General features: G+C 40.4%; 1 protein-coding gene across 1 annotated transcript in view; it reads left to right on the top strand.

Annotated features, from left to right (window-relative positions):
- LOC128696898 (protein unc-80 homolog) overlaps nucleotides 1-25,326 on the top strand; it is a 1,079,316-nt gene that overhangs the window by 13,920 nt on the left and 1,040,070 nt on the right. Inside the window, exon 2 of the mRNA XM_070095999.1 lies at nucleotides 4,345-4,666. Coding sequence (XP_069952100.1) covers nucleotides 4,575-4,666 — 92 coding nt within the window. The 5' untranslated portion in view covers nucleotides 4,345-4,574. The remainder of the gene's footprint in view (nucleotides 1-4,344; nucleotides 4,667-25,326) is intronic.

Here is a 25,326-nt window from a genome sequence, read left to right as displayed (position 1 = left end):
GTGTGTGTGTGTGTGAAGTGTGTGTGTGAAGTGTGTGTATGAAGTGTGTGTCATGCAGTAAAGAATCTTGGTGGAGTCGCCAGCAAGAGCTGGCGAAGAAGTGGTAGATGCAGCTTGCGTGGCTTGAAGAATCTTGGTAGTATCTGCTTGAAGCTTGGTAATAGCAGCATATGTAGTCGCTTGTGCAGTGATTTTTTTTTTGTTGTTGTTGGAGTTGTTTCTTAAGTATATCTCGTCTGGTTGGGCACTTGGCAGAAAGAGTATGGTGATCATTTTTGCAGTTCAAGCATTTAGGTGGAGAGTCAGTAGTGCACGTCTTGAAGTCATGACCTTCTTGGCCGCAGGTGGAGCAGAACTTCTTATTCTTGGCAGGGCAGTCTTTGGTGGTATGTAGGTATGAGTAACAGTTGGAACACTGTGGAATTTGATGGAATTTTTCTGCTTCGATGAAGGCTGGATTGATGTGGAAGTAGTGAATAACCAGTCCCTCAGCGAGAGCTCTGGCTGCCATATTGACGTCACTGAAGGTGACCTTCAGCATGGAGGAGGCATTGGGTATTTTGGTAATGAATTCCACCTTGGCCTAAGGGTTCTGTGCTTCAATGGACGACTTGATTTCTTGGGTAGCCTGGGCAGTGATGAGCCTGTCGAGTCTCTTGAGGAACACAGTTCTCCTGGCCCTCAGAGCTTGGGAAGTCAAGACAATAAATCCCTGATCTCGTAGAGTGGTTGTAGCAGTAGTGGTAATGAGTTTTTCAGCCTCTGTGTCGTTAGTACAGACGACAACGAAGGCCTTTTTGAGCGACAGAATCGCATTAAACTTGACTTGCAATCTGCCACTGATGACAGCTGCAAGTGCTAGCTTGGACGAGTCATTGACCACGCTTCACGATGCACTTCTCGAACAGGGTAAAGATCAAACCAGAGAGTGGGACAGTCAATGACTCAAGATCAAGCGCCAGTTCGGAGACTTAAATACTGTCGGAAGGAGAGGTGCAGAGTAGTAGTAGTGAGAATGTAACCACTGAGAGGTCACGTCCCTCTCAGATCAAACAATTCTCACTTGAAAAAGTTGTCCAAGGTGTTTTCTGTACCAAGATGCCATTGTATTGCAATGTCTGGCAGGGAGAATATCAAAATATCAATACCGACAGCTTGGTAGGTAAGACACAGTAGGCTTTTTCAGGCAAATACAGAAAGTAGGCAGCCACTGAGAGGGACGTGACCTCTCAGTGGCTGCATTCTCACTACTACTACTCTGCACCTCTCCTTCCGACAGTATTTAAGTTTCCGCACTGGCGCTTGATCTTCAGATAGTTCCTGACAATGGAACTGAACTTCTCCAGGCTGAGGGACTGACAACCTCAAATCTACGACTTCAAGGGTGATGGACTGATTACATCGTCTTCACATCTCTACTGTTCCTGCCTACTTTCTATATTCGACTGAATATTCGACGGAATAAAGTTGCCTAACTGTTGCCTATGTGTCTTACCTACCAACCTGTCGGTATTGTATACCATTTTCATATTCAAAACAAGTGTATGGGGCCTGGAGATCATTGCTTAGCTTGTAATTTTTTCAGAGGACTGGACTAAGAACCTGTCCCTAGGGACCTGCAGGTATGACAGGAAGCATCTCAGATACCTCTCCAATGAGTACCACACTATTTCCTAACCATACCAGGGGCGGGGATAGAACTCGCGATCAGAGAGTCTCAAAACTCCAGACCGTCGCGTTAGCCACTGGACCAGCTGGTATGGTTTGTTTGCAATCGTGTCGTTACGATTTCGTTAGACACTATTTCCTGTTTGCGATCCAGTCACTTGACACAGAGGAGGACATCATCTACGACTTCAATGTTCCGCCACTAGTTATGAGTGAGGAGAGCTGGATTTGAGGACCTGACTACCACAATTTTTCTCAAACCTTTTGTTCTTCTAGTGGGCCTCGCCTCCTGTGATGTACTAGTGAGAGTGTTAAAGTTTGTCCACAGTGTTTTCTAGATTCCTTGAGTCATGAATAATTGATCTTGAATGTGAGGTCAAAAACAATTTCCCTGAGGTTTTCCAGTGGATCACCGTCAAAAACCGTAGGCCAATAAAAATCTTATTACCATTGTCATACATTTCATAGTAAATAGATAAGATAAAGGCATGAATGATTTATAATTCATGACTTCATTCATGATTAGTCAAATTTCAACATCAGGTTTATTGCTAACTGTTCCTGTAGCACTCAAGAGCCATTTATACCTTAAAATTTTTCAAAGAAAAGTATAATAATCTGTGTTTCTATCCCAGCCACATGTATACAGTCGTATATACTGAAAAATATTTCAAAACAAACATTTCTTAACATTGTATTAGCTTTCAAACGAGACCAAAATAACTATTATAAAATGAAGTCCAGCAGATTTGCAGTTAATTATGCAAGACTCGTTGTTAATCTACAATCGTTATTTCAGTAGTAACTGAAGTGATCATAATTATATCAGACGAAGACTATTAAAATCTGATTTGTTTGTCCTAAAAACATATAAAATGATAAATATTTCATGTTTGAATCTTATTTGGTTGCTAAGACATGTGTGACGACTGGACGTGGTTTCAGGGGGAGTCCACTGCAGACCCTAAGTGAATTTTATTTTTGTCCTTATTCGGGACTGATTTTTCACGACCCAAGGAATTTGGAAAGTACTATTGGTAAACTTTATAATGCCGTGTGAATCACGACACGAGAGAGTCACAACTATTATACTTTTTCCGCGACTCTTCCATTCTAAGGCTTCAACTTCACATTGTTCTAGACTATGAAGCTGAACATTTCTCCAGACCGAGGGACTGTCCGCTCTTAAAATCATTTATTATCTGGAGGTTACTAAAGGTGTCCATTTTGTGAAAATTTTCATCGGTGTCTATTATGTGGATGCTACTAGATATTTTTGAATCGTAATTAAACCATCGTCTTGAGTGTTGCTGACATCATTGTGTATGAAGATAATTTGTATGGTTCTTTGATATATTTCTTTGGTTTTATGAGTTTCGAAGACACATTTAAAAAGAAAGAGGTGGTTATTTAAAACAAAATAGTTTATATAGGCGAATCCGAAGACATTTAAAATTCCTGGAGGAACGAACTGCCGAGTATCGTCACTGTAGCGAACACTTTCACGAAGAAACAGTGAAGAGTAATACATGTTTATTTAAATAAATCCATAGAAAACAAAAACACAGTGTTGATTTTTTTTATCTATTTCTGAGATATTCAGATGTAGAGATGTAATACGTAGAACGACATAATAAGTATCTCACATTTCGCAGGAGAGAAACGAAAGCCATGAGACATGACAGGTGCAGACAAGAGGGGAAAAGCAAGATCAGGGGGAAAGTCACGTGTTCTCAATAATTTACACATGACAGTTTATAGGGAAAGGTATCTACGAAAGCAAGACTTATACTGAGATTCCTGTTAGGAATGGTGTGCAAATAGACAAGTCAAAATATTTCTTTTCAAACTGCGAGGTAGTTGTACTCTGTGTTCAGAATTTCGTTATGTCCAAGTGTAACCGTCTGTCTTTTTTAATAAGTAACAAATGCTTGAGTCATGTTTATGTTCAGTGCCTCTGGCCGCTCTCTAGGTGTTCGTTTTGACAGATGTCTTTCAAGTTCGTTATGTGAAGGAAAACTTCCAATTTATATATGCAAAATAATTATAAAACAAAAGAGAATGAAACTATTTGCATTTTTAGCAATATTTTTTAAAAATTTGGCACTAGTATCTAGAATATATTGTTGCTGACATTAGGAAAATTGATCTGAGATGTTCTTATGCTTTAAGGCCTTAAAATAATCATAATTAACCTAAGCCATTAGACTCCATGAAGAGTTTGCCATTAGTTATACAATGAATAAATAGGCAAACAATTATATGCTACAATTAGGCAACGTTAATATTGCATAAGTATAGACTAATACACAAGTAAGTCTACTTATAAAGTAAATTAAAATTAATATAAAATATTTTTTGTTTTAAATGAATTATTTAAAGAAATATAATTTGGTTGTTTATTACTAGGTACATTTGAGGGCTACCGTGTGAAAAGCCTTGTCTTCTAAATAACAAAAAAATGGAAAGATTAATCCCTCTGTGACAATCGTAAACAAGTAATGTTACTTAAGTTGTTTGCGCTTGTCAGACTCCTCACGAACGAGGTGTCATATGGCTTTTCTTACTTGTTCTGTTGACTGTATGATCAGTCTCCTTTCCTGCTTTTCTTTACTCTCTTAAAATTTATTAAGATGTTCGAAAGCACTTGAAGTATTTTATTATTCCTTTTAATAGTAATTATACAACAAATGTGAAATAAAGTCTTGTTCACTCGTTGAGGTTGATATTCTACTGGACATGAGATTGAACACTCCCACATGAAGAGACTCGTCAACCAACACTTCTACCAAATGAATGCTGGTTGATTACAAAAACTAATGGAGACTTTATATTAACATATTGAAAGCTGCTGAGGGCAGCAAGAGTCGTGAATGCAGAAGGTTTGAAGGAAGGAACAAAAGAGGATGGTAAAGAGGAAGTCGAGTGATGAAGACTGGGAGAGGGAGGAACTGGCTGTCCCTCTCCCTATACAGACGTTCCTGTGGCGCCAGAGCAGGTAAGCTGCTGATTTGTAGTTTAATTAATTAATGCTAAGAGATTTCTGCTTAAAAAGAAGTCATATGTTTGATCCAGATATTGCATGACATGTGAACGAGTCTCCCAATTTCAGCTGCTCATATTCATCCATCAAATAATTAATACCTGATTTTTAGTCAGTTATTGTGTGTGTGATACTTGATTTGATCATATACTAGAGGCAGCGTGGCATCACCTTGCTACTTTACTCTGAACAAACTTCCTTTCATTCCACCTGTTGCTCCTGATGACCAGCATGAAAGCACCCAGGTTTTATTTCCTATTGTCACTGTGGATTTTTGCGTATTTGCCATCACATATTTTATTGTGATTTCTTTCATACATGTCAAGCTGGCAACAAATTCAGTGACTTGATGAAAGTCAACGATGCCCCTACAATCAACGGAACCTGGCGCAACCTACAGGTATTTGGCAATGTCTGTCTGGATGTCCCACCGAGGAGAGACAAGTCCCTAGCAACAACTGTTATCAGAGCAATAAATGCATTCCCTGGAGATGACAACCTCATCTGTCTCCCCTCTAGAGCGATAAACATCGGCCTGGGAAATTCCAACAACAGAACACCTGATGCCTCAAAAATCAGAGCCAAGTGTGGCATGCAAAGAGTACATAACCTTTATTCGGCGCACGTCCACACCCTCATTGAAAGGCTATCTCCCCAACCAGCGAACCAGTACTAGGGTCGAACGATGGGGCCTCATCATTCGATCAGTACCCAGGTTCAGCCAATGAGAAGGTGGTTCTGGCAGTCATAGAGGTGTTGTGGGCACCACCTGCCTGTCTACCCTTGTCATTTCCATACTAGAGCTGGTTGAGCATGGCCGTCCATTCTGTCTCCAGGCTGTCTTGGCCTTGCTTAAACCGTGTTGTACACATACATTTTCCAACTGCATATAGTGTACATACTTGTAAATATCCACATTGCTCTTGGCGAAGGAAAATATATTTCAAAGTCATTCAGCTGTGTTTGTTCTGCTCCTTGCTCCCATTTACACCTAGGATAACAGAAATTATTGTCCCTGTGTTGTAATACCAAGATTAGCAAAAATATAGATACCACTCGCCCCTAAGGATGTCATTCCAGCACAAGCTCTGAAGAACAAAGTTCCACCCAGAACTCCCAGTACCAACAGGCCTCCTTCACAGCAGATCAAGTGATGAACGTTTAATCCTACGAGATGCTCATGTGTATAGAGCCACCGTGTCATTTCCACAGGACTCAGCACGGGGTTTTACCGGTTTATGGCCACAACATCAATCCAGCACTTGGGTATGTTCTTGGGAGGTTACTGTCTAAACTCACCAAATTTTCCAATATGTGTTTGGCTGGTGGTGTCCCAGAGGCCATAAGGCCACTCTTCTTTGGTGCCTCATTATGTGCCCTCGGGAAAAAGGATGAAGGAATTAGGCTCATGGCTGTGGGAAACTCCCTTCGTCGTCTTGTCATCAAGGCTACAGTAAAAATGGTGAGTCAAGATGCTGCCGCAGTGTTGAAACCAACACAACTCGGTTTTGGTGTTCAACAAAGCTGTAAAGCAGCTGCCCATGCAGCACGAGTAAACGTTAATAACATGTCAGATGAAAAAGTCCGGATCAAATTGGAAATTGCCAATGCATTCAACTTAGTCAGAGGGATGCTGCTTTTCTCTCTCTTTTCTCACAATCGTGTTATAATGGGACTTCCAAACGACTGTTTGGGGACCATGAAATTGACTCGTGTGAGGGTGTGCAACAGGGGGACCCTCTCGTTCCTTTTCTTTTCTGTCTGGTCATCAAGGAAGTCACAGAGGCACTCTCCAGTGAGCTCAATATCTGGTTCTTGGATGATGGTACCCTGGCTGGCACTACAGAATCTCTCCTAGAGGACATCAGAAAAATAAGACATTGGAAAGAGCCTGGAGCTATCTTTATAACCCATCAAATGCGAAATAGTTTCTAAAAATCATCAGATCATTGAGGATATTAGTGCTGTTTTAGGAGGAGCACGAGCCTTTGAATCCTTGGTGCTGCTCTGGGGTCTAGTGTTATTGATCTGATTCTAGAAAATATCTCAGACCTCAAGACGATGGAAGGCAGAATGAAAGACACTAATACTTATGGTGCCTTCTACATACTCACCAGGTGCCTGTCCCTCCCAAAATTTGCCTACTTTTTGAGATGCTCCCCAGCCTTCGGCAGCCCACCAAATCACAAGGAATGTGATTCTCTTCAAAAGACCATATTAAAGAGTGTATTGAATTTTTCCCTTAAAGATTGACAGTGTTTGCAAGCCTCACTTCAATCCAGGTTTGGGGGCTGGGAGTACTCAAATCCTCCCAGATTTCTTATTCTCATCCATAGCGTCAGACGAGATGATAATACAAATTCTTTTAGACAAACTTGGTGACTTAGCAGAAATACAGGAACCTAACTACACCACTCCAGTTACCGAATGGGAGACTCTCACAGCTCCAGCACCAAAGCCTAATGCAGCACTGGCCTACAAACAGCCGAGATGGGACGGCCCCATCACTAAAACGGTGCTTTTCCACATGTTCATGGCTGCTACACTCGACAGGGAGACTGCTCGTCTCCTAGCTGTGAGTACATGCCGCACTGGGGACTTCCTCCAAACAGTTCCCATTTTGGCAATGGGAACATGCTTCGACCCACAGACCCTCTATATTGCAGTGCCTCTTGGAATATACGTGTATTTGTGGCAATGCACAAGCTCACCAATGTGAACTACACGGTTCTGACTGCTCCAAAACCAAGGGCCGGCATGAAAGACACAATGAAGTCAATGACATCATAAAGAGGAGACTTGCTACAGCTGGAGGCCCAGCCGAGAGAGAGCCCCGATCCCCAGCAGCCAAAAATACACTCAACTCGCAAACCACCACAACAGGATCACCATCTATCCTTGGAAGAATGGCAAGCTTTTAGAATGGGACTATACTTGACTGTCTACGCTGGCTGACACCTGCATCCTTAACTCTGTTGGGAAAGAGGGAGGTCTGAGGATCACAGGGAGGAATAGAAGATCAGTAAGTACAGAGACATAAGCCATCGGTATTAAATTGTCCCAGTGGGATCAGAGACCTTGGGATCATGGAGAAAAAACGCCACACGTTTCCTCAAAGAACTGGGTTCCAGATTCACTGGCGCCACCAGGGAGCCAAGGGCGGCCACTATCATGTTTCAGCTCCTCAGCATGACCATCCAGAGGAGAAATGCTTGGCTAGTGTCCAGCTTCAGAGGAGCTGGAGGAGATTCATAATATTTGATACTTTGTACAAATGTTTTAACTCTTTAAATGAATGTACTTTCACACTTCTTAGTGTGTCATCAGGAGCTGTGAAATGTTGCAAAGGTAGTAACAGGAGGAATGAGGGGAAGTTTTGTCAGAGTAAAGCAGCATGACTGACCCCCACCAGCACCTCTATCAGAATGTGAGAGACACACCAGAATACCACCCACCCACGTGCCCCTCCACACCCCACCCCATACGGGGTTGGGTGGGCTAGGCCTCAAAGTTTTCAGATAGCAGGAGGTAGAATAACTAAATTTTAATAGCTAGCTCTAAGCTTCTATCCGCTGCAAACAGGTCATGGGACATAAGCTATTACAATAGTGGATAATACACATACCGAGTGTAGCTATTTTGTATAACTTTCTAGTTAGTAAAATAGAGAAAATGAATATGCTCATTTGTCAGCTGACAATATCCGATGTCCCACAACTTTCCAGAATTTTCAGGATATACTCTCACTGACGTTTAATGTGCCTATATTATTTATGGATCTCTAGTGATTTTTCTTTACGATAATAACTTGACAATTCCTGAATTCTTCTTTTTTATAACACCATTAACAGCCTAATTTTGTAAACCATTTTTTATAATATTTTTATAACACCACTAACGGTCTAATTCTGTAAACCATTAAACTAGTTGAAATCATCGTGTTGCAATCAACTATGTTTATCTTTGTACCATTGTACCTAGATGGGTTAGGAACTATTAAGGTCCCAGGATATCGACATATGTTCGATATCCCAGGATATCGACATATGTTCGATATCCCAGGATATCAACATATGTTCGATATCCCAGGATATCGACATATGTTCGATATCCCAGGATATCGACATATGTTCGATATCCCAGGATATCAACATGAAGCCCCATTCGTATTTTTTTACTACTGATATTATATCGATCATGTTGCAGACAGTGATTGCAGCCACTTGATCTAGAGTACTTCTCACCTTACGATACCTATATGCAGTAGTAGCTGGACGGGTTATATATTATGTTGACGCTCACGATGGTCCTAACATGATGTTATATATCAACGATCATGACGGATTAATATGTTATATATTATATCGGCGTTCATGAAGAATGCAGCAGTGTTAAGTGTGCAGACCCTGGTTTAATGTCGCCCGAACATAACGAGACTCCCTGATAATGAGCGCTCCTGCTCTTTTGTATAACATGCTTGTTTAATTAAGGCCATGACAGACCTGTTAGGTACAATGATATGGGGAGCAGCCCACCCAAGTGGGTGATTACAAGAACTGACATGGTTAAGATAGCCCCATCCTGACTGAGTACTGATGTTGGGATAATCTGTTTTCCAGAGGTTTACCTGTCTGACCAATATATGAGAGTGGGCAGAGATTGCATGGAACCTTGTAAACACCACTCACATTTTTTGGGGGGAGATTTTAATCAATCTTTGTTTCACTGTCCCAGTGTTTTTGAAAGTAAGGTTTAAATTGACCTTTTTTTAGCCCATAAAGCAGCATTTAAGTCATTATTCCCAAATAAGTTTACCTGGAGTTTACCTGAAGAAGGTTTCGGGGGTCAACGCCCCCGCGGCTCGGTCTGAGACCAGGCCTTACGGTGGATCAGGGTCTGATCAACCAGGCTGTTACTACTGGCCCCACGCAGGCTGACGTACGAACCACAGCCCGGTTGGTCAGGTACTGACTTTAGATGCCTGTCTAGTGCCTTCTTGAAGACAGCCAGGGGTCTATTGGTAATCCCCCTTATGTATGCTGGGAGGCAGGTGAATAGTCTTGGACCCCGGACACTTACTGTGTTGTCTCTCAATGTACTCGTTGCTCCCCTGCTTTTGATTGGGGGAATGTTGCATCTCCTGCCAAGTCTTTTGCAAAGGTTTACGACAAGACTGGTCCCGGAGCTAAGAGATATGTCCTACAAGTAGTTAAAGGAAATCAGCCTGACGACACTGAATGACAGGCGGGACAGGGACATGATGACGACATAAAATACTGAGAGGAACTGACAGGGACAGACCGTTTCAGAGATGGACACAGCAACAAGGTGTCACAACTGGAAGTTTAAGACTCAGATGAACCAAATGGATGTTAGGAAGCATTTGTTTAGCCTTAAGGTGAAATAGTGGGGGCAAGACCCATACATAGCTTTAAGAAGAGGTATGATAAGGCTCTTGGAGCGGGGAGTGACCTAATAGCGACTAGCAAAGAGACGGGGCCAGGAGCTGTGACTCGACCCTTGCAACCACATATATATGGTAGGAAAGTCAGTAAACGAAATGATGGACTTTGTAACAACAGAATGCAAGCAGGCAGAGGTAAGGTTTGTTCCCAAGGGCAACAGAAATAATGGGAAGAACAGAACGAGTCCTTGGTTTACCCGAAGGTGTAGGGAGGCAAAACCTAAGTGCTCTAGAGAATGGAAAAAGTACAGAAGGCAAAGGACTCAGGAAAACAAAGAGATTAGTCGACGAGCCAGAAACGAGTATGCACAGATAAGGAGGGAGGTGCAGCGCAGTATGAAAATGACATAGCATCGAAAGTTAAGTCTGACCCGAAACAACTCTACAGCCACATCAGGAGGAAGATAACAGTCAAGGACCAGGTAATCAGGCTGAGGAAAGAAGGTGGGGAACTCACAAGAAACGACCAGGAAGTATGTGAGGAACTCAACACGAGATTTCAGTTAGTATTTACAGTGGAGGCTGAAGGGACACTGGGAAGACAAAACAGTGGGGTACATCAACAAGGGATATACCAACAAGTGTAGGATGAATTACACACAACTGAGGAGGAGGTGAAGCTCCTAAGTGACCTTGAGACCTCAAAGGCGGTGTAGGACCGGACAACATCTCTCCGTGGGTCCTTAGGGAGCAGAGACACTACGTGTGCCACTAACCAAAATCTTCAACACTTCCCTTGAAACTGGGCAACTACCTGAAGTATGGAAGAAGGCAAATGTAGTCCTCATCTTTAAGAAAGGAGGCAGAAACGAAGCACTAAATTATAGACCAGTGTCACTGACGTGTATATTATGCAAAGTCTTGGAAAAGATTATCAGGAGGAGAGTGGTGGAGCACCTGGAGCGGAACAAGATTATAAACGACAGCCAGCACTGATTCACGGAAGGCAAATCCTGTGTCACAAACCTAAAGTTTTATGACAAGGTAACTGAAGTAAGAAATGAGAGGGAGGGGTGGGTTGATTGCATTTTTTTGGACTGCAACAAGGCCTTCGACACAGTTCCTCACAAGAGATCAGTACAGAAGCTAGAGGAACAGGCACGTATAACGAGAAGGGCACTGCAATGGATCAAAGAATACCTAACAGGGAGGCAACAGCGAGTCATGGTCTGTGATGAGGTATCACAGTGGGCGCCGGTGACGAACGGGGTCCCACAGGGGTCAGTCCTGGGAACAGTGCTATTCTTGGTATATGTGAATGACATAACAGAAGGGATAGACTCAGAAGTGTCCCTGTTTGCAGATGATGTGAAGTTAATGAGAATTAAATCAGACGCGGACAAGACAGGTTTACAAAGAGACCTGGACAGGCTGGATGTGTGGTCCAGAAACTGGCTCCTAGAATTTAACCCCGCCAAATGCAAAGTCATGAAGATCGGAGGAGGGCAAAGAAGACCGCAGACAGAGTATAGGCTAGGAGGCCAAAGGCTGCAAACCTCACTCAAGGAGAAAAACCTAGGAGTGAGTTTAATACCGAGTACATCGCCAGAAGCGTTCTGGTACCTCTGTAAGGAATTGCTCAAGACTTTATACACTGTGTATGTCAGGCCCATACTGGAGTACAAAGCACCAGTTTGGAACCCACACCTGGTCAAACACATCAAGAAATTAAAGAAAGTGCAAAGGTTTGCAACAAGGCTGTCAGCATAATTGCTGATCCTCCTTTGCATGTGTTGTATAGCTTAGTTGTACCATAGTACCATCCATGTGTTTATATAGAAGATCCCTATGAGGCCTAGTGACTGTATGACGTCACAGGGTACAGCATGAGTGAGTGAGACGCTCTGCCTCGTTCTCACTCCATGGATAGACATCAAGCAGGCAAGCAGGCAGGCCTGGGCTCCCATCCCTTACCACAGTCGGACAATACATAGCATTACCATCCAACAAGTGTGTCTACCTTCAACTCTCATATCTCCTTCCGAACCCCCACGACAAATTGGTGCCAGCGGAGGGTCTGTAATTCTGACGATTACAGCGATTTCTGGAGATAAATTTCTACTGAGCCGGTCGCCATCTTGTGACTAGGCCTGCCGAGAAGGGTAACGCTCAACCTAGCCAGCCAGCTACCCCAAGCAAGCTTTTACCAGCTCTCTACATTATTCACTGGTCAGTCTCCTTGTATTAGTGTTTATCTGCTTATTTGCATCACTCCCGAGGGGTTGACCCGAGTTTGCAAAGTAAGCCAAACCAGCATGACAGTCTGTGGTGGGGGAGTCAGCCAGCCTAGCCTTACACCATTCCAGCCTTGCCTGCCAAGCCAGCTTTCCACCCCTGATGTGCTCATCGTTAGAAGTTATCTAACCATTCTGTGTGAAGGGTTAAGCAAAGCCAGCCAGCAACTAACCCAGGTGTCTTAACCCAGTACTCAAGCAAGCCACGTGGGTACAGTCTTCTTCATCGCTTTGTGCTTCAAGTTCAAGCCATTCTGAGGGCTTTATCATCTGTGTGGTGTTGTGGTATTTCGTGGGTTTGTTTTAAGCAAGCCTGGCTTAGAATATTTTTGTGCCTAGTGAGGGTGTCCCCAGTGAGGCTTACGCCGTTCATCCCATAGGCCCAGTCACCACGCAGTGTCCCACCGCTGCCTCACTGCCTCACCTCACTCACTACCACTGTTTTGTACCCTTATTACGGGTTCTAGCACCATATTTTAAGGACCATAGGGGGTCAAGAGCCAGAGTGTGTTTTTCGTCAGTGGCGCCATCGTTAAAAGCCTCCTGTGTGGGTCCATCGTTGATGTAAGCGCAAAATTCTATGATCACGATCACATGGAGAGTAGCAGCGAGCCAGCCACGAGACGACATAACCATCCTCCACCACCATCCTCCACCCCACTTCAGTCAACAACTCCGCTACAGCGATAATATTTTTCATAGAGACATTTGCGAGTGTTGAGACAATTCTTTTTGTGTTCCAGTGATTTTTTTTTAGTGACATTCAGTAACTCTTGATTAGACTCAGTGTTTATTATATACTGTTTGCAATATTTTTTTTTTGCTTCTTATTTCAGTGTTAATTTTCGTGCATAATTTCATGTCTGTTGTGTTGTGCTTCTTTTTTTTATACTTGAAGTAAGTACCTTAGTGTTTTTCCTTGTTGTGTGCAACATATGAGCAGTATAGAACTTGTGTTTACACTTCAGAATTACCTTGTGTTCACAGTATTCCAGTGAAGTAATTCAGTAATTTATTACCTTGTATTCTGCATCACAACTCAGTGTTGTCTGTTATATTTTTTATCCCAGCATTTGTGTATTCCTGTTTTTGTTTTCATTCTTTTGCTATTTTATTTTTCTGTGTGTTGAACATGCTTGTGTTAATTCTTTTCATTTAGCCAGTGTCTAATTTGTCTTATTTCCACAGACAATAGCGCCATTATTTTGTGCAAGCAAGACAATCATTTTCCAAATTTTTCACACCTCAAGTTTCATAGCAAGAAAATTCTAGTATTGTGTTTATATTGATGTGTTGTGTTCTGCATCACTGTAAGTGTTCAAACCTTTTGTTCTGTGTTTTTGCACCTATTATTTTCATATTTCATTGAACAAATTCACTCTTAGTGCAATTTTTAAGTTGTTCATTTAAAGTAAATTGTTCTTTTGCTTGTTCAGTAAGTGTTGCTTAAGCTGCAATTAAGAGTTAAAGTGTTCACTCAGTTCATTCCTTGATATATTTTTTTTCTTGTAAATTTTCTTGTGTGTGTAATTTTTTTATTATTGCACATTGACTCATTTTGCAATAATTCTTGTGCAAACATTGTGTTGTCATTAAAATTTTTCTTGCAGAAATTTTGTGTAGTGTTGTGCAGTACTTTTGATTAGCAATTGTTATTTGCAGTATTGCTACAGTTTATTTCAGTGCAGTTTCTTATGCTCTGTTGTGTGCATAATATTTTATTCTTTGTGTGCCATTTTATTTTATTTTTAGTGAATTATTTCCCCAGTTTGTTTTAATTTTGCACAAGCTTTATAAGTGCCTAAGTGAAAAGAAGATTTTTTTTTTTAGAAATGAGAAGAGCCAAGTGGGTATTCTTTAGCCACTAGGCCATGGGTCCTGTTGGCTAAAGCTCTCGCTTCACACGGAGATTGTCCGGGTTCGTTTCCCGGCGAGGGTAGAAACACTGGTCGTGTTTCTTACAGAGGTTGTCTATGTTCCCCATCAGTAAAATTGGTACCTGAGTGTTAGTCGACTGGTGTGGGTCGCATCCTGGGACAAAGGACAAAACTGACCTAATTTGCCCGAAATGCTCTGCATACAAAGCGGCTTTCTATGCCGTAGTATGTCATTGATGTCTGCTAGGCCTGTATACCTTGTACAAGTACTTGAACTAAATAAAGATATTATTATTATTATTATTATTATTATTATTATTATTATTATTATTATTATTATTATTATTATTATTATTATTATTATTATTATTATTATTATTATTATTATTATTATTATTATTATTATTATTATTATTATTATTATTATTATTATTCTCATCAAAATCCTTGGGGCATCCTAATTTTGTGACTATATTAAATATCTTGTTAATTTCATCTTCTAAATAGTCAGGACTGTAGATACGCAAAGCTCTGAGGTGCATTGTGGTAGGTAAGTTTGGGGTGCCAGGTGTAAATGATAATGGGAGCCCTTTGATTGAACTTTGTATAGAAAGGGGTTTAGTTATAGGTAATACATATTTTAAGAAAAAGAGGATAAATAAGTATACAAGATATGATGTAGGGCGAAATGACAGTAGTTTGTTGGATTATGTATTGGTAGATAAAAGACTGTTGAGTAGACTTCAGGATGTACATGTTTATAGAGGGGCCACAGATATATCAGATCACTTTCTAGTTGTAGCTACACTGAGAGTAAAAGGTAGATGGGATACAAGGAGAATAGAAGCATCAGGGAAGAGAGAGGTGAAGGTTTATAAACTAAAAGAGGAGGCAGTTAGGGTAAGATATAAACAGCTATTGGAGGATAGATGGGCTAATGAGAGCATAGGCAATGGGGTCGAAGAAGTATGGGGTAGGTTTAAAAATGTAGTGTTAGAGTGTTCAGCAGAAGTTTGTCGTTACAGGAAAGTGGGTGCAGGAGGGAAGAGGAGCGATTGGTGGAATGATTATGTAAAGAGAGTAGTAAGGGAGAAAAAGTTAGCATATGAGAAGTTTTTACAAAGTAGAAGTGATGCAAGGAGGGAAGAGTATATGGAGAAAAAGAGAGAAGTTAAGAGAGTGGTGAAGCAATGTAAAAAGAGAGCAAATGAGAGAGTGGGTGAGATGTTATCAACAAATTTTGTTGAAAATAAGAAAAAGTTTTGCAGTGAGATTAACAAGTTAAGAAAGCCTAGAGAACAAATGGATTTGTCAGTTAAAAATAGGAGAGGAGAGTTATTAAATGGAGAGTTAGAGGTATTGGGAAGATGGAGGGAATATTTTGAGGAATTGTTAAATGTTGATGAAGATAGGGAAGCTGTGATTTCGTGTATAGGGCAAGGAGGAATAACATCTTGTAGGAGTGAGGAAGAGCCAGTTGTGAGTGTGGGGGAAGTTCATGAGGCAGTAGGTAAAATGAAAGGGGGTAAGGCAGCCGGGATTGATGGGATAAAGATAGAAATGTTAAAAGCAGGTGGGGATATAGTTTTGGAGTGGTTGGTGCAATTATTTAATAAATGTATGGAAGAGGGTAAGGTACCTAGGGATTGGCAGAGAGCATGCATAGTTCCTTTGTATAAAGGCAAAGGGGACAAAAGAGAGTGCAAAAATTATAGGGGGATAAGTCTGTTGAGTGTACCTGGTAAAGTGTATGGTAGAGTTATAATTGAAAGAATTAAGAGTAAGACGGAGAATAGGATAGCAGATGAACAAGGAGGCTTTAGGAAAGGTAGGGGGTGTGTGGACCAGGTGTTTACAGTGAAACATATAAGTGAACAGTATTTAGATAAGGCTAAAGAGGTCTTTGTGGCATTTATGGATTTGGAAAAGGCGTATGACAGGGTGGATAGGGGGGCAATGTGGCAGATGTTGCAAGTGTATGGTGTAGGAGGTAGGTTACTGAAAGCAGTGAAGAGTTTTTACGAGGATAGTGAGGCTCAAGTTAGAGTATGTAGGAAAGAGGGAAATTTTTTCCCAGTAAAAGTAGGCCTTAGACAAGGATGTGTGATGTCACCGTGGTTGTTTAATATATTTATAGATGGGGTTGTAAGAGAAGTAAATGCGAGGGTCTTGGCAAGAGGCGTGGAGTTAAAAGATAAAGAATCACACACAAAGTGGGAGTTGTCACAGCTGCTCTTTGCTGATGACACTGTGCTCTTGGGAGATTCTGAAGAGAAGTTGCAGAGATTGGTGGATGAATTTGGTAGGGTGTGCAAAAGAAGAAAATTAAAGGTGAATACAGGAAAGAGTAAGGTTATGAGGATAACAAAAAGATTAGGTGATGAAAGATTGAATATCAGATTGGAGGGAGAGAGTATGGAGGAGGTGAACGTATTCAGATATTTGGGAGTGGACGTGTCAGCGGATGGGTCTATGAAAGATGAGGTGAATCATAGAATTGATGAGGGAAAAAGAGTGAGTGGTGCACTTAGGAGTCTGTGGAGACAAAGAACTTTGTCCTTGGAGGCAAAGAGGGGAATGTATGAGAGTATAGTTTTACCAACGCTCCTATATGGGTGTGAAGCGTGGGTGATGAATGTTGCAGCGAGGAGAAGGCTGGAGGCAGTGGAGATGTCGTGTCTGAGGGCAATGTGTGGTGTGAATATAATGCAGAGAATTCGTAGTTTGGAAGTTAGGAGGAGGTGCGGGATTACCAAAACTGTTGTCCAGAGGGCTGAGGAAGGGTTGTTGAGGTGGTTCGGACATGTAGAGAGAATGGAGCGAAACAGAATGACTTCAAGAGTGTATCAGTCTGTAGTGGAAGGAAGGCGGGGTAGGGGTCGGCCTAGGAAGGGTTGGAGGGAGGGGGTAAAGGAGGTTTTGTGTGCAAGGGGCTTCGACTTCCAGCAGGCATGCGTGAGCGTGTTTGATAGGAGTGAATGGAGACAAATGGTTTTTAATACTTGACGTGCTGTTGGAGTGTGAGCAAAGTAACATTTATGAAGGGATTCAGGGAAACCGGCAGGCCGGACTTGAGTCCTGGAGATGGGAAGTACAGTGCCTGCACTCTGAAGGAGGGGTGTTAATGTTGCAGTTTAAAAACTGTAGTGTAAAGCACCCTTCTGGCAAGACAGTGATGGAGTGAATGATGGTGAAAGTTTTTCTTTTTCGGGCCACCTGCCTTGGTGGGAATCGGCCAGTGTGATAATAACAAAAAAAAATAAAATAAATATATATATATACACATATAAATATATATACATATATATATATATATACATATATATATATATATATATATATATATATATATATATATATATATATATATATATATATATATATTTATATATATATATATATATATATATATATATATATATATATATATATATATATATATATATATATATATATATATAAAGACAAAATACATTGGCCAAACATTTACTAAAATACAACAGAATGTAAAACTCAGAGCTACGAATACTTGGTCCAGTTCCCCTGCGGTGGGCCGCGTGCCCAGAATGCTGCAGGCATTTCCTCTCTGGATCGCAACACTGAGTCTCTGAAAGAGGAAGCTGGTCGCCCTGTATATATATATATATATATATATATATATATATATATATATATATATATATATATATATATATATATATATATATATATATATATATATATATATATATATATATATATATATATATATATATATATATATATATATACAAAGCAGCCACTGTGAAAGAATAATGAAATTTCAAGCACTTTCGTGACTTCTCACATTATCAAGGAACAATAAAAGTAATGCATCAAAGGAAGGCATGTAAAGAGTCTAGACCACACCTCACCATCACATCTCACAACAAAGCAACACCTGACACACGACAAATAAGAAAGAGAACACTGCAGCAGGCCTGCAAGCCCAACTAGACAGGTCCTTCATGCAACCCACGAACAAACTATTCTGCCCAAGAATTAAGATTTAATTCTTGGGTAGGAAGTGAATGTGCTCTTTTGTAGTTTTAAATGTTCTGGTCTGGGGTACTCGAACGTTCCCAGTCTTCTGGGAATCTTCTATACCATTCTGATAATATTTTTATGTTCCAAATTTCTACTTCTAATATCCTTTAACCCCACTGCCTATGTTATCACGTAGTCTTATGTACCTGTCAATGTATGGTAAATTAACAGCTAAACCCGTTATATAACCATTCACAACTGACGTAGCATGACATTTTGGTGCATAGACACTGGCTGAGCACTGAACCCCGAAAACCCCCTCTGGGTATACTCCAGGCATTTTTTGAAACATACGTGATATAATAGGTGAGTGATATGACTACATTTTTGTTTTTATAAACATTAGTACACGCTTTGACATAGAATCAACCAATGTTGAACACATTCTGGCAAGTTCTTAACCGTGGTACCAGGTTCTCCATCAGGAAAGTCTCTATCCACAATGGGAAGCAAATGAGTTGCCTGGATTGCCTTGTAATTGTTATTGTTCATCGTTCAAGACTTTTAACAGTATAACTACTTCAGAACATCATTGATGCTTTGGTGCTTGTTGAATGTATCCATTCCATAGAGGTTCACTTTTGCTCCGTATCACTACCACTGATCTGTACACATGTACTTCACAGTGCACCACTTTTGATCGAATTCCCACTGCAGCCGTTTTTCTTTCAGAGTAGTAGTCACTAATAGTTTCTTTACCGGATTTCTGGCACTTCTTCCAACTTAAAGGAGCCTTCGTCGAACAGTTGAAAAATCAACATTTACACCAGCTGAAACCAAATCTCTGTAGATCTTTGCTGGTTTTCATGGGATCCATCAGGCTATTTCTAATGATAACTTGTCATCTTGAGGCGTTGTCTTGCGTTTTGTTCCACATCTTCCTCGGGGCAGCACTCCATAATCGCTAGTGCTGTCAGTTCTTTTCATAGTCCGACCAACAATTGACTTTGCTATCCTCGAATTTTAGGCGATCTGTCTGATACTCAAATCAGCAAATTTCGTAAGAGCTACAATACGTGCACGCTTCCTAGGTGTAAAATCCATCATGAATTTCATTAGTAATCATGAACTGAAGGAGAGAATATGGTGAAAGCACATTAACTCATAGAGCATGCTGGCAGGAATAGCATTACAGAACAACAACAGCTATTGTAGCACTGACGAGACTCACAGGGTAACACGGGTGGATGCTTGTCAGAAGTCTTAGAAAAGAAAAGAACCCAAACTACATTAATTAAGCAGGAGACTAAGACATATTATGAGACAATCATAAAATTTACTCCTGTCTCAATTAATTTGCACACTACTGAAGCTAAATTCTCGACGCGACAATCCTTCAAAAGTTAGGTGTCCAGCAGGTACATTGTAGATGCCACTCCTAACATGAGAACATTCGTGATCGAGGATAGCTACAGGAACTAAATCTATTCTCTTCCTATTTGGATATCGGTATCAGGAGCAGTACACATATTACTATATCCATTGAAACAAGTAGTTATAAAGCAAGTAACATACTGCGAGGAACAGGTGATCAAACTTTAGTTATTTAACCAGCGTCCCGCGGAGCAAGCTAAATTTTTTATGCCTTAGTCCACTACATTATCATGCATTACGGAGACTGGTTAAATAACCTAGGTTCGATCCCCGGCTGCTCGCAGTATGTTATTTGATTTAAAACCACTTGTTTCTGTGACTGCATTAAAAACATATGAATATAAGAAAGAAGGATCACTGCAACACGCCTACTGGCCCATGCAGGGCAAGTCCATGTCAACCCCCAGCTTAGATCAATGTCCCACCCAGTCAGGTAACCTTCACTTAAGGAAGGAGCACGGCATCTGACCTAGTAGCACCAGGTAGTCAGGTCCAACTCACACCCACCTACACCCACTCATGTATTTATCTAACCTATTTTTAAAACTACACAACGTCTTAGCTTCTATGACGGTACTCGGGAGTTTGTTCTACTCATCCACAACTCATCCAAACCAGTGCTTTCCTACATCTTTCCTGAATTTGAATTTTTCCAGCTTAAAACCATTGCTGTGAGTCCTGTCAAGGCTAGATATTTTTAGCACGCTGTTTACATCCCCTTTATTTATTCCTGTTTTCAGTCATATCCCCCTAATTCTACGCCTTTCTAGAGAGTGCAGATTCAGGGGCCTCAGTCTATCCTCATAGGGAAGATTTCTGATACATGGGATCATCTTTGTCATCCTCCTCTGTCCGTTTTCCAGTACATTTATATCCATTCTGTAATACAGCGACCAGAACTGTGCAGCATAGTCTAAATGAGGCTTAACCAAGGATATATAGAGTTGAAGAACAATCTGATGATTTCCATTATTTATGCTTCTTGATATGAAGCCAAGGATTCTGTTAACTTTATTGCAAACACTTATGCACTGTTGTTTTGGTTTTAGATTACTGCTAACCAGAACTCCTAAATCCTTTTCGCAATCAGTAATATTAAGATCTACATTATTTAGTTTATATGTGGCATGGTTATTATCCTTTCCAACATTTAGAACTTTGCATTTGTCTATATTAAACAGCATCTGCCACTTCTCCGACCACTGTGTCAGTCTATTCAAATCTTCCTGGAGTGCTCTAATGTCCTCATTAGAATGAATTGGACAGCCTATTTTGGTGTCATCAGTAAATATGCATATGTTCCTATTTATTCCCACATCTATGTCTTTTATGTAAATTGTGAACAACAAGGAGCCCAACACTGACCCCTGTGGAACACCGTTTGTGACGTTCCCCCATTCTGATTTCTCCCCTTTTATGCAAACACTCTACTGCCTATTTGTCAACCATGCCTCTTCCCAGGAAAAAGTTTCTCCTCCTATTCCGTGTGCCTTAAGTTTACTTAATAGTCTCTGATGCAGAACTCTATCGAAAGCCTTATTGAAGTCCATATACGTGATTTCATGTTCAATACCATGATCTACCTCCTCAAATACCTTAGTGAAAAACTTTAGTAAATTCGTAAGGGAGGAACGCCCCTTTGTAAAACTGTCTTGAGATTCATTATTCAATTTATGCTTTTAAAGATGGCTATGAATTGCCTCGACAATTACTGATTCCATAAATTTTCCCACTATGGGGGTAAGGCTTATTGGTCTATAGTTTGAAGCTAAGAATCTGTCACCTGACTTGTAAATAGGTAATACATTTGCCATTTTCCACTTATCTGGCACTATGCTAGCTTGTAGTGATGTGTTGTAAACATTAGCCAATGGTTTGCCTGGTTCTTCTTTACATTCCTTTAAAACTCTTGCAAACAATTCATCAGGGCCTGGGGATTTGCTAGGTTTTAGTTTCTCTATTTATCTGAGGACCATGTCACTAGTTACTCAAATCATGCATAGTTTAATTTCATCCTGTTCTACTTAATTTATTATTTCTGGAATTTTGCTAGTATTTTCCTGGGTAAAAATTGAGAGGAAGTAAATATTGAAAATATCACACATATCCTTATCACTGTCAGTGATCTGACTTGAGTTACTCTTAAGTGGGCCTATCTTGTCCCTAATCTTACTTCTGTATACCTGAAAGAACCCTTTTGAGTTAGTCTTCAAGTCCCTTGCGACATTAGCCTCATAATCCCTTTTAGCTTTACTTATTCCTTTTTTTTATTTCTCTCTTTAACTGAATATATTGATCTCTTAACTGTCCGTCCCCTGTTTTGATACGCCTTTTGACCAATGAGATTTTTAAAACATTGTTCATTACCTTGGGATCATTTTTGTTAGATCTAATTTCCCTACTAGGAACAAAAGTTATCTGGGCAGCTAGAACGTCATATTGGCAACCAACACCACCAATCTGACCCATAGTCAGGTCATCCCAATTTAGCCCACCCTGGTAATTTCTCAGTGCCATGAAATCGGCCAGGCTGAACTCTGGGACAGAGACTTTATTGCAGTTATCTGGGTAATTCCATGATAAATTGAAACTAAGTGATTTGTAGTCACTTTCCCCAAGCTCATCATTAACCTAAAGATTATTAATTAGTGCTTCTTTGTTGGCAAGAACCAAGTCAAGCAGGTTGTTTCCTCTAATTGGTTCTGACATAAACTGTTTTAAAAAGCAATCCTGAACCGAATCAAGAAAATTACTAGACTCAAGATTTCCTATCACATTGTTCCAATTAATTTGCCTAAAGTTAAAATCTCCCATTATCACAACATTTTCATATGTAGCTGCCTTATGAATTTCGTCCCATAGCAGCTTACTGCACACTCAAAATTATATTTTCACGACCCTCGAGAAACTGTAGCCAAACAGATTCTGTGTCCGATATTTCTATTCTTATATCTTGTCTAACACAAAAAGATAAATGATTTCTGACATTCATCGTCACTCCACCACCCATCCTGTTGACCCTATCAGTATGGAATAGTTTATAACCCTGTATGTTGCATTCAGAAGGCATTTCTCTATCTTTCAAGTTGAACCAGGTCTTTATTATAGCAATAATATCTATATTACTTGCACTTGCAAGTAAACTTAGCTCATCTATCTTATTTCTTAGACTCCTACTATTTGTATAGTAAACCTTAAGGGAGCTAGTCACTCGTTGCCCTCTACTATCTCTCCTTGTTTGTTGATCAATTGCTTTGCCTTTACTAGCAACTTTATTTTGAATATTGTTTTTTAAACTTATCCCTGAGGTATCCTGGTTATATCTACTGTTTCCATCCCTAGTACTGCAGCCTGATTGTTTCCCACAGACACCCATACCTCTGTAGTCTATAAGTTAAAAGTTTTAGACATGTCACCAATAACTCCCTCAATCGAACTGGCTAATGCAACCACTCCGGCCTCAGAGAGATGAACCCCATCCCTTGCATACATATCATGTTTGCCATACAGTATGTCCCAGTTATCAATGAATGGGATTGCAAGTTTCTTGCAGTACCTGTGTAGCCAGCAATTTATACCAGTTACCCTAGACATCCACTCATTGCCCACTCCCCTTCTAGGCAAGATGCTATATATGAATGGGATCCCTCCCTTAGACCTGACTACATCTATGGCTGACCTATACTTATCCAGCAGCTCCTGTCTCCTGCCATTCCCGATGTCATTTCCACCAGCAATAAGACAGAGTATGGGCTTGTTCCCATTGCCTGACATAATATTATCCAACCTGCTGTCTATGTCACCATCACCAGCACCTGGGAGACACACTCTCTGTCTAACCTTTCTATCTCTGTTTCAAAAAGCATGGGCCATATATCTTACGTGAGAATCTCCCACAATTAGTTCGTGTAGTTATCCTCGACCACGAATGTACTCACTTTAGGAGTGGCATGTCAAGTGTACATGCCGAACATCTAATGTTTGAATCATGGTGACACAGTGGAAAAAGGTGTCATCAATGAATGCAATTAACTACTTCAAAATGACCTAACAACCTACTACTAAATAGTCAACCTTACCCATCTAATTTAACACTTCATCCGTTTTTTTTTATATAATTAGCACATCTAAAATATAATGGATAGCCTAATACAACTAAATGTTTAAGCCTGTTTAAAATTAGCATTTGAGAGTTGAAAGATACGATTAATGCGATTATTTTTATACTAATTGATTCATTGGATGTTTTTGGGTCAAAAGTTGAATCTGATTCTAATGCTGAATAATGTTGATATTGGTTCGATTTATTCTGGTTCATATTGCAATTCTAACCCTTATTCCAGCTATAATCCCGTTACGTATTGGGAAGCAATTTCCGATTTTAAATGTAATTTAAACTCTTTATATTTCTTATTATAGTTTCGAAAATAATTCAAGCTCTATTTTTTTATTTTTTTTTATTTATTAACAGAACGGCCGATTCCCACCAAGGCAGGGTGGCCCGAAAAAGAAAACTTTCATCATTCACTCTATCACTGTCTTGCCAGAAGTGTGCCTTACACTACAGTTATAAAACTGCAACATTAACACCCCTCCTTCAGAGTGCAGGCACTGTACTTCCCATCTCCAGGACTCAAGTCCGGCCTGCCATTTTCGCTGAATCACTTCATAAATGTTACTTTGCTCACACTCCAACAGCACGTCAAGACTTAAAAAACATTTGTCTCCATTTACTCGTAACAAATATGCTCACACATGCTTGCTGAAAGTCCAAGCCCCTCGCACACAAAACCTCCTTTACCCCCTCCCTTTAACCTTTCCTCGGCCGACCCCTACCCCGCCTTCCTTCCACTACAGATTTATACACTCTACATGTCCGAACCACCTCAACAACCCCTCCTCAGCCCTCTGGATAATAGTTTTGGTAATCCCACATCTCCTTCAAATTTCCAAAACTACTAATTCTTTGCATTATATTCACACCACACATTGCCCTCAGACATGACATCTCCACTGCCTCCAGCCTTCTCCTCGTTGCAACATTCACCACCCATGTTTCACACTCATATAGGAGTGTTGGTATAACTATACCCTCTTTGCTTCCACCAACAAAGTTCTTTGTCTCTGCAGACTCCTAAGTGCTCCACTCACCCTTTTCCCCTCATCAATTCTATGATTCACCTCATCCTTCATAGATCCATCTGCTGACACGTCCACTCCTAAATATCTGAATACATTCACCTCCTCCATACTCTCTCCGTCCAACCTGATATCCAATCTTTCGCCACCTAATCTTTTTGTTAAACTCATCACCTTACTCTTTCCTATATTCACTTTTAATTTTCTTCTCTTACATGCCCAAACAAATTCATTCACCAACCTCTGCAACTTCTCTTCAGAATATTCTAATAGCACAGTGTCATCAGCAAAGAGTAACTGTGACAACTCTAGCTCTAATTTTGAAACTAATTAAGGCGTTTATATCACGAAGAAATTCGCTTCTATAATTACTGCTCTTATTTTGATGCCATTTATAATTAAAGTATTACATTAATTATAATTTGTAGTTATCTTGGAGTTTGTTCTTTTTCAACACTATAA

The sequence above is a fragment of the Cherax quadricarinatus genome, chromosome 52 (assembly GCF_038502225.1).
Source record: "Cherax quadricarinatus isolate ZL_2023a chromosome 52, ASM3850222v1, whole genome shotgun sequence".
In the NCBI taxonomy this organism is placed as follows: domain Eukaryota; kingdom Metazoa; phylum Arthropoda; class Malacostraca; order Decapoda; family Parastacidae; genus Cherax; species Cherax quadricarinatus.
This window is presented reverse-complemented; position numbering and strand designations above follow the sequence as displayed.